The 19672-nt window shown below is 46.9% G+C and overlaps 1 protein-coding gene across 1 annotated transcript in view; it reads right to left on the minus strand.

The window, feature by feature from the left end:
- Window positions 1–340: 340 nt before the first annotated feature.
- LOC149333123 (arylsulfatase B-like) overlaps window positions 341–19672 on the minus strand; it is a 38886-nt gene continuing 19554 nt past the window's right edge. Inside the window, exons 5-10 of the mRNA XM_089557649.1 lie at window positions 13559–13669; window positions 9685–9810; window positions 9414–9540; window positions 8185–8478; window positions 2312–2745; window positions 341–505 (exon numbers count right to left, since the gene is read on the minus strand). Coding sequence (XP_089413775.1) covers window positions 341–505; window positions 2312–2745; window positions 8185–8478; window positions 9414–9540; window positions 9685–9810; window positions 13559–13669 — 1257 coding nt within the window. The remainder of the gene's footprint in view (window positions 506–2311; window positions 2746–8184; window positions 8479–9413; window positions 9541–9684; window positions 9811–13558; window positions 13670–19672) is intronic.

Consider the following 19672-nt stretch of genomic DNA (forward strand, 5'->3'; position numbering starts at 1 on the left):
AAAGGTGTTATCGCTTCAACGCACGACCGCGCATCAAAGAACAGAATCATCCGAACCAACCTCTCACAGTTCTTTCTTACTCCCCAGAATAGCCTCTCTGGAATATATGGATAAATGGGTGTAGTCCGAGGGCCTAATTGCGCCGCACCGTTTAAACTTGACGTTTTCTTCGCAGCAGCCGATCACAGAAGCTTAAGTTGCACGACATTGTTAACTGTCTAGCGTAGACTTTATCATAGCAGAGAGCCCACGTTCATGGGAGGGAAGTCGCACCCTTTATTGCACTCACACAAGAAACAACATAGCCACGTAATCAAGGCCTTGGTAGAGCAGTTACTATTTAAGATGTAGTAAAAGACGAGTGTTCGAGTTCGTCTTGGGTAACCCAAGGCGCACAAAGCCCGTCTTGTATTGTAAAAGGAACGGTTGTATGGTTGCGCTGGTTAAGCGGGGTTGCAGCAGCGGCTTCGTAAGCGCTTAGACGCTTCTTCATAAACGCCACAACCTATGAAAAATTGAGAAGAGGTCAAAAGGTCAAAACAAATGATTTCTTGTCATGATAAAAAGAATAATGTTCTACATCACGATTGGAATGCATGTAAGTCATTTGTACTGCCCTCAAAACTTGCTGACAAAGCATGTTAACCGAAACCACTTGAACAAGACATGTAAAGACTTCGGCTGGTGCAGCAATCATTGTCTGAGTAAATGTTTTTAAGATGTGTTCAAAAACACTCTATATATTTGCAAATATTTTGGCATACATCCGTTGGTTTGATTTTGCAGCCGCCTACCGCCGATCCTTTTCATCGTCGCGATCATCCCGCTTTGTTCAAATCCCTAATGAAATTTATTCCACTTATTTAGAAGTAATGGAGATCTGCGTTGCTAGGGGATTCGCATGCCAGCAAATATCGTAATAACATTTGTCGCATCAAAATCTGCTGACATGGCATGGCGACGAGTTACTTTACCGCAGATACTCAGATGGTGTTCCCAGTTTGCTGTGAGCATTCCGCTCAACTAGATTTTTTTGCTTAATCTCATCGAGTATAAGAACATTACGAGATCGTTCTCAAATGAACGAGGCTGCCGTGGCTTAATGGGGCCATGAGAGGTTCCTATATTGCGCGCGCTGAATTTTCTTTTGATTATTCTTAGAGTTTAAGTGATGAAGGGAATGCAAGAAGGGTAAAAATTTACAAATTTTGGACTCAGGCGCCGAAAGTAAATCTTTTTTCTTAAAATAAATAACTATAGAATTCTTGCTGAATTCTCAGTAATCCGCTACTGTACTCTGATTGTTAACCTAGACTAGCACGCCAGGGTAACAACCAGACAGAACTCTCGTGTATTCATAAAAATCTCCCCTTCCTCCTGGTTGTTTACGTATGCACATATTACTGGAGCCTCAGGTAAATTTATACTAGTCACTGATTGCACTATTATGCGACGGACATCCAGAAGCGGCTGACCAGGCATAATTTGGGCTGATATAAATTAAAAGCAGCTTCTATTCACGAGAAAAGCTTCATTTGTGCATTCCATCAGCATTGATGCACTGGGAACAGTTTACACGGGGTGAAGCAAGAAGATACAAAGAATGTGATGAGCGGTGCGTGTGCCGTTTTTTATACTCACACCTCAGTGTTCGTGACTAGTTTGTAGCTGTGACTGTTCAGCGCAACCTGTAAAGCTCATTATCCACTTTACATTTTTTTTACAATATTTTTACTGGCAAGAAAAAATAAAATCGCGCAAATTGTTTTGTTTTTATGATGCATTTCTGCTTCGAATTTACAACCAATGGTATCATAATAATTTTCATTGATTTCACATCTCCTGCCTATGTGTGTGCAACCGCGAAAGCAGTTTCTGTTGAGATGAGCAAAGTTAAAGTTTTGACTGCTGCCGTCAGATGAATATTGAGCAGCTTGAAAAATTGAAAATACTATGAATTTTTGTACTTTCCTGTGAGATTTTGATTAGGATAAAACGTCCTACTTGAAACAGTCAATTTGTTTTCTGCTTTATCTGTGTTGAAAAATTTATTCTCGAAGAGTGCCATATTAACCTGCAGTGACGCACAGAACAGACGGGAAAATTTGCAGCGTGCATCCATCGAACTGCGAGCTCTTGACTCGGAATTCAAACCTGGGTCAAGGTTTGTCAAGGTTTGTCGGAATTCAAACCCGGGTAAATGCCTTTCCCAACGCATTTACCAGGTGAACCGCATGACAACTAAAGAGCCTACTTTCTGTGACGTGGCCCTGCCATGGTTTCAGAAAGAAAAATTTTTATCAGCACTTACGTCTGGCCGCGAGCTCGCTATGTTGTGCAGCTCACACGGGTCAGCCTCGATGTCAAAAAGGTAGAGCGTCTGGTTCGTGGAAAAGTTTTCTCTGTTATTTTTGCATCGCAGTGTTGCTTTTCGCCTCCAGTTCTTTGGTAGCTTCAGATCATCCTCTCCGTACAAATTCTTCAGAACATTCGCGACCATGGACTTCCAGAGAAGATCATCCAGGGCTTGGTACGGAGCCCGGCCCGGCGGGGGTTGGTACCGATCATTATATAACCCGGAATCGTCCAGAACCAGCTTGAATCTTCTGTAGCGTACTCCGCGGGCGTACGTTATCAGCTGGTCAATATCGTATAGGAACTCCACGCGAGGTGACGGGAATCCCTGCTTCAAGTGTGGCCACATATCAATCCCGTCCAGTGCGTCGAGCTCAGATGCATTGCCTCCTGAAAGCGGACGACGGGCATCAGTGTTGAGAAGAAAGGAGACAAGCAGCACCGCTTCTAAATAAGCAGCTTCACGGGCTCGAACGCGATGCCTGAAATGATGCCACACTGAAAACGTGCCTACATAAAAGTCAGAAAGGTTTGCTTTTGAAGCGAGAAAAGTGTCTGTGATTAATTTATGAAGTTCACTTTTGTGTTCAAGCTTGATGAAATAAGCCCTTTAAAGAACATGTTTAGTACGAGCAGTCAACGAATGAACCAGGAGGGTTAAGTGCACACAACCCTGCTCCTGTAGAATAAATGACGTGTTAATCACCCGCTCAAAAAAAATATAGTTGAGACGTCTACAAGAAAATGTGGATTAGAGGAAACCGGTCCAGGTAGACCCGCTAACGACTTGACACAGATCTCCGCTGTAATTATCATCATTCTTATGAGCTTCTTTTAAACAAATGGATTTCATTACAGTGTACGAATAGATAGAAACTCTTTAAAAGCTGTAACTGCCTGAAAACAATTCATTTTGTCGTTGAGTAACGAAATGTAGTCGTACATTGAGGTCCCAAACATACGGTACACAGAGACGCTATAAGTTCAAGGAAAAAATTCAGAGGTTATCCGACCATGTGATGCAACAAATGTGAGTAGGACTATTGGTTTGTAAGTTTCGCTTTTATATTGATTGCGCTCCAACTGCGTCATTTTATTTTGCTTTTTTCTTGACTTGATATAGGTAGATTGTTGTGGACATTGGAGTTGTGTTAGCGGAAGGTACGTGAAGGCCTGCTGGAAGGTGAAGGTAGGTGGGTGGCCGGTTAAAAATTGTCGGTGTGATACGTGTTTTTGCCGGTGGTTGCCCGGATCTATGAACACCATAGCGTTCGCGGAAAGTGGAGGCTTTAAACAGACAACAGGTTGGCGAAATAGAACTATACCACTCATGCAGTAAAGCACTGACGTCTAAATTTCTTGATCAGAAATGAGAATCCTGAACAGGTAGTGAGGTATTCTAAATTCTCAGATAAAATTCTATTCAGGTGAAGTAGGTTATGCAGACACATATCAAGGGACGGCACCAATGACGTTAATACGAAACGGCTGGAGTGTATTGGCAGGTATCCTCAATTTATGAACACGAACCTACTGCTACCTATAGAAATACCCAGTCGTCGCTAGAGCAAGACAGAGCTACAGAAAAATTCTCGGGCCCATTCTTCTTGGACACCCGGACGCATCCGGATAAATCCTTAGCTTTCTCATATATTAATTAATGTAAACCCTCAGTTTAACCGAAGAATTCGAATCAGCGGTTCAGCATAGTTGTTTTCTCAATTGTCTGTTGTCGTGTACTGTATTTGGTTAGCACTAACCGCCTCCCGCTTTGAACGGAGAAATAATTTGCAGCTGCACATAGACGCAGAATTTCCTCTAAAAGAAAAAGCCTAGGCGAAGTACACTTCGAGCGGGAACTGTCCCATATGCCTGCTGGCCAAGAAAGATGCTATCCAGGAATAGCTTAGCCTTTAGGGACACACCGACCGAAAACTCCGTGTTACATCCCATATAACACCTCAAGTCCTTCCGTACACGTAGCTTTTAGTCTAAAGGACCTCAAGGGGGTCGTTTTTTTGAATGCCCGACCTCTAGTTTACAATCCAAGAGGGCCTTAGCCGTTAGCCACGTGGACAGAAACGTGGTTGTTGCTTAGAACATGCATTATTTAGATATCCAAGCCATGGGGTCCTTAGTGTTTTGAGATGTGCACCAAAATGTGGCGATTGCTTAGAATGTGCCTCGTGCACCGTTGCGTTCAATGTAAGCATTACCCATGATAGAGAGCAAGTGGGCGGTCAAAAAATTACGAGGAACTTTAGCGGCAAAAGTGGGGAAAGGCGAAAGCCTGAGTGCTGCATTCTGCTACGCGATTGTTCACTTCACATGCACCCCGATTTCCACGCTGAACGTCGTGCAGAGAGAGCCAAATCATTAGGCAAACGCTTCCTTAATGATACCTCTGTGGTATATTATTCTTCGGCTGACAAGATGGTAGCTGTGGTCATCACGGAATGTGGTACATTCGTAACTGGGGGCACTATACGCACTCAGCACACACATGTTGGAGAAGAAACAGCCATTGCTCTAGCCATTGCGGGATCCTCGGCAGAAACCATTATCAGCGACTCAAAATTGGCAATACGTAACTACACGTTTGGAAGAATCTCTCCACAAGCAGCACGGATTCTGCTAAATTATCAGCCCACGCGGCGCATTCGCCTAATCTGGACACCTGCTCATGCCTCCCTTGCTGGTAATGAGGCGGCTCATAACCTAGCTCGAGAACTGTCCCGCCGAGCTGGGTCGTGCAGTCCACCCGCCCTATACTCCGGCAAGGACAGGTTGTTTTCTTACAGAGAAATCCTGCAGCACTACAGGCTTGCAAGACTCAGATTTCCCCCAGCAGATAAAACGCTTTCCAAGCAACAGGCCAAAGCCTGGCGTAAACTTCAAACTAAAACCTATCCAAATCCCCAATTGTGTAGCTTCTATTCGGAAGGACTCTACTCAGACAAATGCAAAAATTGTGATAGCAAAGCCGATCTAAATCATATGATCTGGAACTGCCCTCAGTCCCTACCCGCGAGTCAGTTCATTACCGACTCTGCTCATTGGGAGGCTTTATTGCTCAGCCCGGACCCGGGGACACAGATCAAGCTTCTCCAGCTGGCTGAAGAGGCCGCCGCTGCCCAAGGGATAGCGGCCGCCGTTTAAGCGGGGGGCGACTTCGTGTCGCTCCTCTACATCCGCTGGAAATAAAGTTTCACCACCACCACCACCACATTTTATGCGAAGCATACTAAAATAGCCCAACCCAGCTCCTCGAGCACGGCGGTGTCGTTACCATTGACCTTTCGTGACCTCCATGTCATACCACGTGATGCGTGACGTCACAGCAGATGAAAAACGGGGCCCAACTCGCGCCGTCGAGCGAGGCGTCGTGACCAAGGATGACCACGTGGTGCGTGACGTCACAGCAGATGAGAAAAGGGGGCCCAGCTGGCGCCGTCGCGCGAGGCGTCGCGACCAATGTGTTTCCTGCTTCTGCCGCTAGGTGCGCTGTAGTGAACACGTGATGCTGGAGCGGCGGTATACACGGGGGTGCGCCTGCCTCTGCTAGGCGTACACGGGATAGAGATGCCTCCTGGACACAGGGCTGCTCGTTGCAATGAGAAGCAAAAGTTGCGGCGTGCTACAGAGACTGATGAAGAGCGTGAAGAACGTCTAGCCAAGCGGCGTGCTCGATATGCAACTCGGCGACAATATGCTTCGCATCTGACTAGGCTTAACCTAAGCTAAGCCTCAGCTATTTTTGTTGGTGCATTAATTAACTGCCAATTAATGACGCTTAAGCTTCGCCTTCAGGTGTGGAACGCGACAGCGTGTTGTAGCGCTGCCAGGCAGTCCACGGAACGCCACCACCCGTTCGGCGCGATCTTAGCCCTTTGAACGCGACGCTTTTTGAGGAAAGGAAATGGCGCTGTAATTCTCTGTCGGCTCGGTGGACACCTGAGCCGCACTGTACAGGAAGGGAGGAAGTGTGAGTGAAAGAAGAAAGAGAGGCCGTAGTGAAGAAAATGAAAATTGTATTTGAGGAAAGGAAATTAGGCATTAACTGTCTCACATATCTCAGTAGACACTAGTCGAAAATTGTATTTGAGGAAAGGAAGTTGCGCAGTAACTGTCTCACATATATCGGTGGACGCCCGTCAAAATTCGCGCGTGGTGACGTCACGACAATTTTGACCAATCTGAAACGCGGACAAATACGCCTTGCTCGTCGGTAAATTGGTTTTTGAGGAAAGGAAATGTATCTGTCTCTTATATCTCGGTGGACACCTAAACCTCGCCGTAACGGGAAGGGAGGAAGATGGGAGTGAACGAAGACACCGTATTCACTAGACGCACCTTTGTTCATTCCAAACCATCGAGCTGGCATGGCGGAGTGGTGGCGTGCTCGACTCGTACTCCGGAGACCGGGTTTCGATTCCCAAGTTCGACCAATTTCCTACTCGGTTTTATTTATTTATATGGCCTGACTAGAAAAGTTAATTGGGCTAATTGGATAATTAAGCAATTAATTAAACTCAGTCGCACTTGGAGCATCAGTATACGATCCCTTGAATTGGTTGCATGGTTAGTAGCCAAAGTACAATTGGCCCCGTTTGAAATTCGCGCACTGTGACGTCACGACCGTTTCGACCAACTGAAAAGCATGACATTGCTGTCGACAGCTCCTGCTTACAACGATGAGGCATTAAAGGCTTCCGCCTTAAAATGCGCCAGCAGCCGTTAGGCTATGCAAATGTGCCACAGTCGTTTGCAACATATAGGACCACAAGATGGGCGTTACACAGAATGCCACCTCTAGCCATGCAACCAATGTGGCTCTTCGGCTCAGCAACTTGGGTCTAAGGTGGGCATTCCTTAGAATGCGGGCCCAGGACTCAGATTACAAGGGCTGCAGAAAGCGGGATCCACCACCGGACAACTCCCTTAGCAGAGAGGACTCTGTCGCGTGGAGGCAGCTGCAGACGGGCTCGTACCCGAACCTACACGTACTCAACAAAATGTATCCAACACAATACAATGACAATTGCCCTTGGTGCCAAGAACCCCCCACGCTGTACCACATAACGTGGGCATGCCAGAGAATAAGCGTGGTACCAGTGATAACAAACCCGAGTGCGGAACAATGGGAGGGAGTGCTCTCCAGCGATCGCCGGGTCGACCAAGAAGGTCTGATTCGGCGAGCAAAACTGGCAGCAGCATCCAGCGGAGCCCTGGACTAAGGGCAACCGACCTTTGAGCAAGATGGACGAAGCCATCTCAAAACCGCCGAATACAACCGAATCTAGAGCTAATAAAGTTTTCACTCACTCGCTCACTCAGATGATATGAGTGGTATTTGACCTCGCGATGCAGCGCGCACAGCATTCTGTATCCGATCAGCTTCGCATGAGGTGAACGGCCAACACGCTTACAGTGCGCGCAGCTTTGGCGAGCGACGCATCCCTTACCGATGACGTCATCGTTGAGCTGAAGACTATGCGCGCTACTGTGGCGCCCCGGGCGCCGCCACGCAACCTTCCTTCACGCTACCACCGTGCCCTCCTCTTCCGCTTTCTACTTCGAGCTCTCTTCGCTCCGCAGCCCCCCGCGCTTGGTTACGCCGACGGCGAGAAACGCCCAACCCAGAACCGGGCACCAAAGAGCAGCTCTCTAAAGCTAAAAACATAAATTGTGCCCCTTGGCGGCGTTAAATCAACTGACAGCAACAAAAATCTACGACACGCCTCTTGCCTTAGCTATCAAAGAAAGCGGCCACCTCGTGAGTTCATCATTTACCTTACAAGTGCACTTGGCAGAAAAGACGAGACCCACCTGCTAGTGAGTAGAGCGTGGGCACCCAATCAGTGATGTGCATTAGTTGGTTGGAGACGGTGCGTTTGCGGGCGAGGAGGGGACTCCAGATGAAAGCGGCTGACCGCGTGCTGCCTTCCCAGAGTGTACTTTTAGCCCCACGCAGTGGCCAGTTGATGCTACGGGAACCGTGCGGGCCCCCCGGGATGCCGCCATTGTCGCTGGTGAACACAATCACTGTGTTCTCTAGCATCCTGTTTTCGTGCAGGGTCTGAAACACGTGGCCTACAGACTGGTCCATCGAATCCAGCATTCCTGCAGAAGACAGTGTGTAATGGCAGGTACTGTACTCTGTGTATATCGTACACTGTACAGTGTTCTCAGTACATATTATTAGTACTGACTGAACCACAAGTTCGAAAGACATCCTCACTCTAATTATATGTCTAAAATACCATCAAAAGATTCTAATTCCAGTTGTTCTTTTATTTCACTGGCGCATGAACGGCGTACTTCAAAAACGTGGTACGCAGTGTTTGCTTGTTATGCAAAGTGAAAAGAATACAGAACGGTTAAAAAAATGATTCCGAGCTGAGGACCGATGTTAAATTTATAATTGCTGGTAACGCCACAACAGATCTGTCGCTTCTTTTCGGGACAAGTTTTGTTTTTACTTTTATTGATGGTTTTGTTGGTGCTCGGTTGTGGAGGAAAGAAATATTGTTCAAGCTCTCACTGATGCTATGCGTTGACGACTGGAATTTTGGGTATAAAATTGTGCCCCTCTCAGTCATCATAGTACAGAAGGCTTACAAGGAAGTGCAATATTTGTACTCGGGAAATCAACCTTCGGCAAGCGTAGGTGCATTGAGAAAGGAAGGTTTGATCGCGCGTCAATGTGTCCTTTTTGTTATTCAGCTCAGTCTCAGCGTCATTGTTATTTTGTAATGCCACAACCTTATTCGGTCGATACGTGTCGTCAACAAATTATAGAGAAATCACAAATTCTCTTAATTGAGTGTTTCGCTCCCAGCAGTAAGGTACGAAGAAATTTCCCCGTGCAACATCACATGCATAGAAAAAACAATTCCGTGCTTTCGTGATAAGCACGCCTGCATCAGTTGTTGTCTCTTAGGCATGGAACATTTCCGGAAGTGCCTTGAATGCTGCTCGACAAAAACAAGCTGGTCACCGTGGCGAGCATCAAATATATCCTGCGGAAATTCGTTCTACTCCCACGTGCCACTTACCCGCAAATATTGTTCGTTCTTTTTCTTGGATGTAAGGAAACTTGACGATATTTTTCAGGGGCGCCTCAAGCTGAGGTGTACCGGGTGCTCCGTGTACTGCTTGGTAGCTCAGCAAAAGAAATAACGGCTGCAAGTTGGGAGAAGGTCATAATCTCATCCGACACAAATTGTGATCAATGGTACGGAAACATCACAGGACACTGCCTTTGATTTCTTTTGTTTGAATGTGTTCTAATGTAAAAAACTCTAATAAATAAAATAGTGTCATTACCTTGGACTTATCTCTGTGCCGAATAACATCTTGGGCCCTTTGGTTAAAAAGTGTAGTAGAATAGGATCCATTTTCCGAACGCACAGGATCTGTGTTAAACCAAAAATCGAGACAACTGCTGTTTCCCTGCAAAGAGAAAAATTTGGGCCCACAAACCGAAGCTGTTATCGCACATAGCAAAAAGGAATTTTTTAGTATGCGGAGCCATATCCGAAGCCAGTATTCCATCTAGAGAACATCTCCAGTAGTATGCTAATAAATGTCTTGAAGTACGCAAAGAAATTGGGGGTAGGACCTTGTGTACGTGACCATAACCTGCATGATGCACCCCGTCTTTCGCATCATACAATATTTGCGGTTGTCGGGTCGGTCGCGTGGTTGTGAGATGCCCCAGACGCTTCGAAACACCTCTAAAGTGCCCCCGTAGCCTGGAGGTCAGAGACCGGAGCCATGTGGCGGGTCCAGCAATGGTCCAACTACGTTAACATGTGTTTGAGAAGTCTCTACCTACGCGCTACCCGGTAACATCCGCAAGCCTGTGCCCACACATCTGGTTGACAGAATGGGACTGCGTTTACTCCAGCCAGTGTGATGCAGAACTCTGAGATAGGAGTATAGCCTGTTTATGAATTGCACAGCAGCAACCCGCCCTTGCTTCAGAAAAATTGCATTAAACTCACTACCGGTAAAAGACACAGAGGCTATACTTCTCTACTTTTCGTTTAAACAATCGACATCTATTTGTCATTACCTTAGTTCTGTTCTGTTGATTTCAATATTTTTTTTCCTGCGAACTGAATCCACAAACACTCGGTTCTGACAAGGCATAGCTTATGTTCATTTGCCACGAGTATATCACCTTCGATTCAGCCGCTAATTATTATTCCCGAATTATGAGTCCCGAAATTTTCCAAAATCATCTTACAATGCGAAAACAGATTTCGACGGTGGGTGTATTTTGAAGGGCAATAAATAAATTACCTTCAGCGTCCAGATTTGCAACCCTGGCTAATGAGACGTTAATAGATTTTCTACGCCTCTTTTAACCTGAAGAACTTTAATGCAACTCCAACCATCGCTAGACTCATGCGCCGTTGTCTCGCTTGCCAAAATACGTTCATATTACCTCCTTAGCTGTAAGGTTCATTGATAAATATGCTTGAAAGAACTATTGCTGACGGTGTAAGTGAATAAAAAGGAGGATTTTTTACTGGACCTAGTGAGTGAGAGAGAATGAGGCTGTTTACTAGCCACCCCCTCCCCCCTACCCACATAAAAAAAAAGATTATGTCTCCGCTCAAGGCACGAACTGAAGCTAGGTGTGAAGAGGCGGGCTCGGCAGCGCTGCTTCCCACTGCTCTGCGATCGCGTTTTGTATGGGTGGGAGGGCTGTGATTTCTGGGCGCTCCTATATCATATGGTGAAGCGCTAATTCGTGGCAGCAGCAGGGGCAGTCCCACCACACGTCTCCGTCCCTCGTCCTGCTTGTTTTTGGAACCACTACTCCCCTTCTTGGCCAGACGTGTGGTGGGAATTCCGTAGGTACATGGAATTTCACACCGGCTCAAGAAAGTGGGGGCGAGGTACGGAGTGGACGTGATTTTCACGGCCAAAAATAAGCTTTCGCGGATTTGTAGTGCTGTGCGTAAAAAGCTAAAGTCTGAGGGAAGTCGTGCTGGAACTGGTTGTTTCGTAGCGCACAGGAAGGAAACTAGGTTCACAGAGTGTAACACTGGAGTTGTTTACGAAGTGCCGCTCTCGTGCGGAAAAAAGTACATCGGCCAGACGGGTCGTTGTGTAAACGAGCGGATGGCGGAGCATCGTAGGTCGTTGAAGGGCGCGGCTTCCTTCAATCTCGCCGTGCATTGCAAGGGTTGCGAAAAATGCTACCCTCATTTGAACAGGACCAGCGTCTTGTTCAAAGATAGCGATCAGGTATGCAGGGAGATGGTGGAGCCTTACCTAATCAAGAAAGACTCGGATTCCTGTGTGGCATCACCATCTGTGGCCTTGCTTGACAGGGATATAACCTTTTTGGCCAGATTTCTTAAGGCGAGCAGGCGATATGGGCCTTTAGCGTGATATCAGCGTGACCGTTAAGGTTGTCGTGATTTTGTTTGTGCGCAGTTTTATGGAAGTGTAATTGACGGTTGCATCACGATGCACGCGAAGGGATAGTGGGTGATTGTGCTTTGGGTTGATTATCGCGGTTCTTGTGTTTTTGTGCTTGTCTCACTGTGGGTAGAAGATACTTATATAGGCCTCTTCATGTGAATAAAAATTCAGTTGATAGTCTGCGGCCGTGTCGTGCCTTCTCGTTCTGTCTTCGTTTTTTGCGCAGTTTCCAGTATGAATTACTACCAACTAGCCCAGTTTACCGTTCTTATTAGTATACCCTGTGAGATCCGCGTCACCTGTTCGTTTCTTGATTTTTGGAAACGATCTGGCGACTAATCTCAACGTTAATATACGACTGTTCGCCGATGACTGTGTAATTTATCGCGAAATTAATAGAATAGAGGATCATGAAGCTCTTAACAATGCATTACATTCTATAGCAAAATGGTGCACTGACTTGCAGATGACACTTGACGCAACTAAATCTGCTGTTATGACAATTTCTAGGAAGAAACATAAGTCCAACTTTCGGTATACTGTAAATGACACACCACTTACTGCAGGAACGAATCATAAGTATCTTGGCGTACTAATAACCCATGACCTAAGGTGGAACGCTCACGTGGACAAAATCACCGCAACAGCTTTGAAACGGCTCTTTTTTCTTAGACGACGCCTCGAATTACCCCTTTTTCAAACTAAGCTTTTAGCCTTCAATGTTTTGGTTAGATCTGATCTCGAATATGCTAACGTTGTTTGGTTTCCTTATACTAATCAAGATATAATCGACATCTAGAACTGGACACTGCTCAATATATTTCCCTTTTCGAAGCAAGATCAACGCGTCATAAACATTCATATACGTGAAGTGAGTAGTATTTCTATAGTGACTGCTTCAAGTATTCCTTTTTCCTACTAGCAATTCGAGAAAAGAACAGCCTTGATCCATCCATTACTAACAGTTCATCATTGACAAAATTTAATCTTGCACTTGAGAATATGTCATGTTGTTAGCTAGTCATTCCTGGTTGCTTCTTTTCTCTTATTACTATTCCCATGGTTATTTGTTTTTTTTTATGTTGAAGCCATTCAGTCAAACTATGCAGCGTTACATAAACTAAATACCCACACGATGTTAATGCCTTTCGAGTGTACGCTTATAATATTTACTGTTCACTTGTTGTCTGCATATTATAACTAGCATTGTTTCCACATTTTGTTATTCTTTGTATGATACTACCGACATTCGCCTTATTTTATGTGCTACTTGATTGTTTCCGTCAGAGCTCTGTTGTATTTTCGCTCTATCGTTTGTTGTTTTTCTTAACATGCGTACCAGATAAATGTTTCGATTACGCTTGACCGGGTTCTGTTAACCTTACTAAGCCCTCCTGCCACAATCCAAATTGAGGATAACGATATTTTTAAATAAATAGATAGATAAATAAATAAATAAAAGCGCTGATGGCTAGCGAAATTCACTGGTCAAAACTGCCAGCGATGGCCGCGGCTTCATTGCGCGTTTTCGTCTTCCCTAGCTAATAAACGGTCCGCTCTAGGCCAGAGTGGCTGAGTTGTTAAAAAGCCGTAGTCTTTCAACAGAGGCAAACTTCAGTTTGTGCCCATTGTTCCTTTAAGTGGCGCTGAAAGAACGCATTTCTTATTTTGTGCATTGCCTGTGCATATTTAAAACATGAACAAAATGCACTGTGCAGAGGACCAATGCAGCGACGCTGAATCGGATAGCTTTACTCACTAATGGGATGGTGTGGCTGTAGTAGTCCTCATCGGGATTGTAGAACCCGTAAAAGCTGTCGAAGCCCCGAAAAGTTGGAGTGAAGTTCTTCATGTAATATCCAAGGTCCCACTGTGTGTAGGAAATAATTCCCCGATTAGTACTCTGAAAACAGGCGGGACATTAAAATTAACAATTAATACGGCATTTATATACATTTAGAGATATGAGGCAATATATAAAAAAAATTTCTCACAGTACGGTCACCGCCTGTAACCTTAATTCTAGTGCCATCGCATTGAACAACTGTACCTAAATGACTCCTCCCTGGATATCCTAGTAAACACCTCCGTTGCTCCGTTGGAGTTTGCTTTCCTCTCACGCTTCCGCTTACGCCTTCATCGTTTGGTCACTGTTGACACCGCATTGACCTCAGCGTCTGCACAGGGAACGGACCTTACATCTATTTTACACAACGCACTACTCTGCCTCGATGTCCGCAGCATGTATTATGGGGGAGAAAATTCTCAAGGACGCTCTACAAACGATTGTGGATGATATCTGCTATGTTTGTCAGCAATCACCTGCTGTCACCAGCACACATGATAACATATTAGTCCTACTTTCCACCTCGACGAGGGTTTTTCTCCAGCCAGCGGCTAATAAAGGGCTATAAGCTTCGGTTCGCGATGACGCCTCCCGGAAACTTTTGTCCCGGACAGTACGTCTTTGTCTTGCATTGGCGCTCTCTTGCCCTGATAATTGTATCTTCGTAGTTTACGCAGGCTGCTCCGAGGTTCTGAGCCGGCCACCAAGCTCGGGCATCCATGAGGCCCGGTGTCTGTAAGGAGTCTGAAGCAGCCACTCAAATGGTTTATCAGTGAAGCGGCCTTTTCTTTCTTCCGCGCGAAATAATAACAACTAAAAATACACTCGGGAGTGGTCAAAAGGAAGGCGAAATGACTAGCTAGCTTCCAGCCATCCTCCCATGAGTGTCTTCCCTCGCACTGAGAACGAAAGAAAACGGACGCCACAATCTCAGAAACGAAGCATGCTTATCTGTACATATTAAAAGCAGGCACAATAAAAAATTGATCGAGATGAGCTAAAAGTGTTGCAGTCAGTCCCTTCGAACTCATCGTATGTGATATGACGCCAGACGTGGACTACGAACGAAGAGCGTTTATTGAAAAGCGCGCAGCAACATATAGGCTCGAGCGTCGGGAGAACGCCGCACGGAATCATGGTCGGCAAAAACGCCATGACGTCACAACCAGCGTCGTGCTATTGCATTTTCTTTTCCCCCACGGGGTCTGCTTAAACTTCTCGTGCCTGAACCAGTCCGGTTTCCTGGGCAAACGAGCGCTCCTACGAAGCGGTGGTTCTTCCCCCGCAGTAGGTGGCATCGGCTCCGGTGCTGGCAGCTGCCCTGGCCTTTGCTGCTGTGACAAGTCGGCAGTAGCAGAGGTTGGCATTAGAGCCCTGCACGGGCCTCAATCTGGGGCCCGAGCCCGGCCCGGGCCCAAGACCTGAAGCCCGAGCCCGGCCCAGGCCCGCAGCTTCAAGCCCGGGCCCGGCCCAGGCCCGCTAAATTATCGCTCCAGCGAGCTCGGCCCGGCCCGTGAATCCCGCAGCGAAGCCCAGCCCGGGCCCGGCCCGGCAAGTTTCACAGTAACGCTTGAGGTACACTGCTCACTCTGAGCAAGTAGACTGCTACTAGACCGATGAGGAACTGGACGACAAAGGTTCTGAAACCACAGTTTGGCTTGCAGAAAATTGTTTCTTTTTGACCCAGAAGGAAGTGATTAAGAGTAGTGCTCGCCAGGCCCTCTTTCGGACAGTGATCTCGTGTAGGTGCGCAAAGATAAACTCGGAAGTTCCGAAAGCGAAATAAAAAGGGCTGCATACGCGCGTAATAGACTACTTTGCTTTTCCCCATGATTTTAATCAGTTATATTTTGCCGCCCGGAAGAATAAACATTAAAGCTGCTTAGCAAGCAGTGGGATGACATTTTTTTAGTGAACGCGATCTCACAGGTTGAAATCGTAGCCGAACTGGTCGCCTTTCAGCAGAAACGAAAAGCTAAAAGACCTGAGTATTCATGGTGTGTGTTTTGAAGACTATAAGCGTCCTAAACTTTGGGATGACGAATGATCAATGGCCAATTAAGAACGGTTGAATTTTTCTCTTACTGGTGGAGCAGAAGATGACGTGCGAACGACGTCATAACAGGGCAAAACCCTTGTCATGACAACCAGGCTGAAGAAGCGAGGAGAGATAGATGTGCTTATTCGATGAGATTTACAAACTCTCGCGAGCTTTTGTGTCTATTTCATTTACGAGACGTGCCGGTCAGCTCATCAAAAAGAAAACCAAACCAGCTTTAGTTTGCGAATTTTCTCACATGAGAAAAATACAGCTATAAAATTAAAGCTATGTTTTTGGGGCATAAGGGCCCAAGGGGAGTCAGGCTGTGAGAGATACCGAAGCAAAGGGCTCCGGATCATTTCGACCACCTGGGTTTCCTCAACGAGCAATGATACTACAAAGTACATGGCTGTCATGCTTGCAGCCTAAAAAGAAATGCAGCCGCTGAGGATAGAAGCAATCCCTAGTTCCCCGGCTCAGTAATCAAGCGCCTTGACCACTAAGCCACCACGGCGGGGAAATAAGGAAATAAATAAGTCAATGAATAAAGTTTAGTTTTTTTCTCAGCGCGTACTCTAACCCATAGCTCATCCGTGTCGCTGCTCCAATGTCGCAGTTGTGTACTTCACTCTGCAATAGTGAATGAATAGTCGGACACCAGCCGTTTCTGTACGGACCCAAGCCCCACTCGCCTCCGCAGCTTTAAGCCCGAGCCCGGCCCGGGCCCGCAACTTCAGGCCCGGGCCCGGCCCAGGCCCGGCAAAACAAATCATGTTCCGGCCCGGCCCGGCCCGCGGGCCGGGCCGGGCCCGGGCTTTTGGGCCGGCCCGAGCCCGTGCAGTGCACTAGTTGGCATTTCTCCATCCACTAGCGGAGGTTGAGGGGTTGTCAGATTCCTTTCTTCTGACACCTGCGCTGATTGGGCCCCCTCATTACGCAGGGTACCGCTTAGTGAAGACAGTCCATTTGGTGCTTCTCTTGCACATGGTGGCGGTGAGGTTCCCGCAGGATCAGCGTACTGTGGCTGCAGATGTCAGCGTGGGTGAATCGAAGACGCCCCTGCACTATCACAACGTACAGGCGCGGACAAAAGTAAATGGAGCACGCAACTGTCTTCGAATATTTTTCACGCGTCACCTAATTGAAATTTTCAGCAGTGGTGCGTGAATGCTGGTAGCGGTGGTTGGTGGGCTTTCTTGTAGACAAACAACGCTTCTTCATTACCAATGGAGAAAGCGTGATTGCACTTCGAACGCAAAAGCGTGCTCCGTTTACTTATGGCCGCGCCTGTACGACACAGCACTCACAACTTGCTGCACCACACCTTCAAGAGGCATGTTCACCGCGCACTGTCTTCACATACACGTGATCACCTTCGCGAGACGCCCGCTCAGCACCACGCGAATATCACGCTTTTCTTTCATGTCAACTTCTTTTTGTTGCATATCACCGACAATGATGGGTTTGATCAATAAAAGCTTTGTACGCGGTTGACGCTTTAAACAACTGCGCAGATCTTTGTACCGTCACACTACTTGGTGTATTTTTGCAGGCGACAAGAAATCTATCATTGCACTCCTAAAGCGAACGCACGCGAGTGCGATCGCGGTCCATGACCTGCTTTAGCAGCAATCGTTTCATCGTTTCTGACGCACTATGGGACGCGAGGTGATATGGCGGGGTTATGTAAAAACAGCGCACAAGGAACACAAGGGACGGCAAGGAACCTACGCAGACAAGTGTTAACTCGCAACTGAGGTTTATTGCTGACACACGCAATATAAGGTAGTCACTTTAAAAAGATAAAAACAAAAACAACCATAACCAGTCCCTCCTCTAAAGACCAAGTCAAAGGGAAAACAAAATGGAATTGAACCATCAGGCGCCACTCATCGCTGTGGAAGCTGAGTTAAACAACCTTTATCAAAAAAGGAAGTCAGTGCAACGCTGAGGCTAAGAAATCGATTTCACAGTCTGCCAAGTTAACACAGGGCTCACTGATACAAAGATTCCGACATTTCCTAATACGGTACGCCTCCATTATCTCGCGTACGCGCGTACGCGATCAATCCCGTACCTACACTCCAGCTGCCTGCTGACAATAACGCGTTGCTTGAACTTGCAGCGACGTTTACGTTCAACGACATCCACAACCTGAAGAGCGCCTGATATCGTAAAAATAGGGGAATGATGGACAGGTGAATGAAAAAAATCTCTGTCTCTCCCGTAACCGAGAGTAGAGTAAGCATGAAATGTTTACGGGCCTAATGTCATCTCGGTGGACACCCGAACCGCACCGTACAGGAAGGGAGGAACGCCACCACCCGTTCAGCGAGATGCCTTGCCATTTGAACGCAAGGTTTTTTGAGGAAAGGAAATGGCGCAGTAATTCTCTGCCATCTCGGTGGACACCCGAACCGCACCGTAAAGGAAGGGAGGAACGCCACCACCCGTTCGGCGCGATGCCTTGCCCTTTGAACGCAGCGCTTCTCCTCCGGATCACGTATGACAACGAAGTGTAACGTGGCATTTATGTGCTTTTTGCACGCCTTATTAGAAATCGGAAATTATAATTCCGTGCATTATCAAACCCACAGCTCCACTGATATCTTGATAAACATTGAGAAGGCACTGGCAGCAGTTATTTTTTGTCTCGTTTGGAGACCAACCGGCGATTGCATGCCGGTCGCGTAGGAGGGCTTAGAGAGTCGTTAAATCTCGTTAAGTCTCGTACGGTGCCCGGATGTTCTCGTTTTAGAGCCCGGATGACTGGAATTCAGTGCCCGGATGACGGGAATTCAGTGCCCGGATGAGTGGATTTCAGTGCCCGGATGATGGCTCTCGGACTCGGCGTGACGTCACCACACTGCCGACAACGGGAGCTAAAAGCATTTCATGCTTAAAAAAAAATTAGGAGACACTTTGGCGACTAAAGTGGTGCAAGGCGAAAGCCTGAGTACAGCATTCTGCCACGAATGTGGTTGTGAATGATGCTTGAAGTGCTGCCAGCGAATGACGCGTCCATTAGTTGTCTGCTTGTGTCACTGATGTGTGGTTAAGATGTTAAGCTTCGCCCCTAAGAGTGGAACGCGACAGCGTCTTGCAACGCTGCCAAGGAGTCCATAGAACGCCATCGCCCATTCGGTTCTACGCCTCGCTCGTCGGTAAATTGGTTTTTGAGGAAAGGAAATGTATCTTTCTCTCATTTGTCGGTGGACACCTAAACCTCGCCGGAAGGGAATGGAGGAGGATGAGAGTGAGTGAAGACACCGTATTCACTAGACGCGCCTTTGTTCATACCAAGCCGTCGAGCTGGCATGGCGGAGTGGATAGCGTGCTCGTCTCTAACGCCGAAGACCGGGGTTCGATTCCTGAGCTCGACCAATTTCTTAATCGGTTTTATTTATTTATATGGCCTGACTAGTAAAGCTAATTAGGTTAATTGGGTAATTAAGCAATTAACTAAGCTCAGTACCACTTACTTGGAGCATCACTATACGATCCCTTCTATTGGTTGTATGGTTACTAGCCAAAGTGCAATTGGCCCCGTTTGAAATTCGCGCACTGTGACGTCACGAACGTTTCCACCAATTGAAAAGCGTGACATTTTCTGTCGACAACTGCTGCTTACAACGATGAGACATTAAAAGCTTCCGCCTTAATATAATTCACACGCCAGCGGCACACAAAGATATAATTTCAAGCGTGGCCAAAGTGCTGCTCGCGAGCCGCAGGCGGCTCCTCAGAGGTCCAAGTGCCGGCTAGCGATTCTCTAGTACCCCCCCCCCCCCCCTCTATTACTGCCTCTAACGGCAGCTTCGCTCTTGTTCCAAAAGAGAGGCTCACGCAGGAAAGCTGCTGCGAGTTAGCGCCATTATGCGCAGAATCCGCGAAATTATGTTTGCTGCAAGAAACGAAAAAAAAGTGCACGCCCCCCTTTATAACGTGGCTCTTCAGTAAAGCAATTATTTTTTATGCCTCTTTGC

This window comes from Amblyomma mixtum, chromosome 8, assembly GCF_055824585.1.
Source record: "Amblyomma mixtum isolate Tamu chromosome 8, ASM5582458v1, whole genome shotgun sequence".
In the NCBI taxonomy this organism is placed as follows: domain Eukaryota; kingdom Metazoa; phylum Arthropoda; class Arachnida; order Ixodida; family Ixodidae; genus Amblyomma; species Amblyomma mixtum.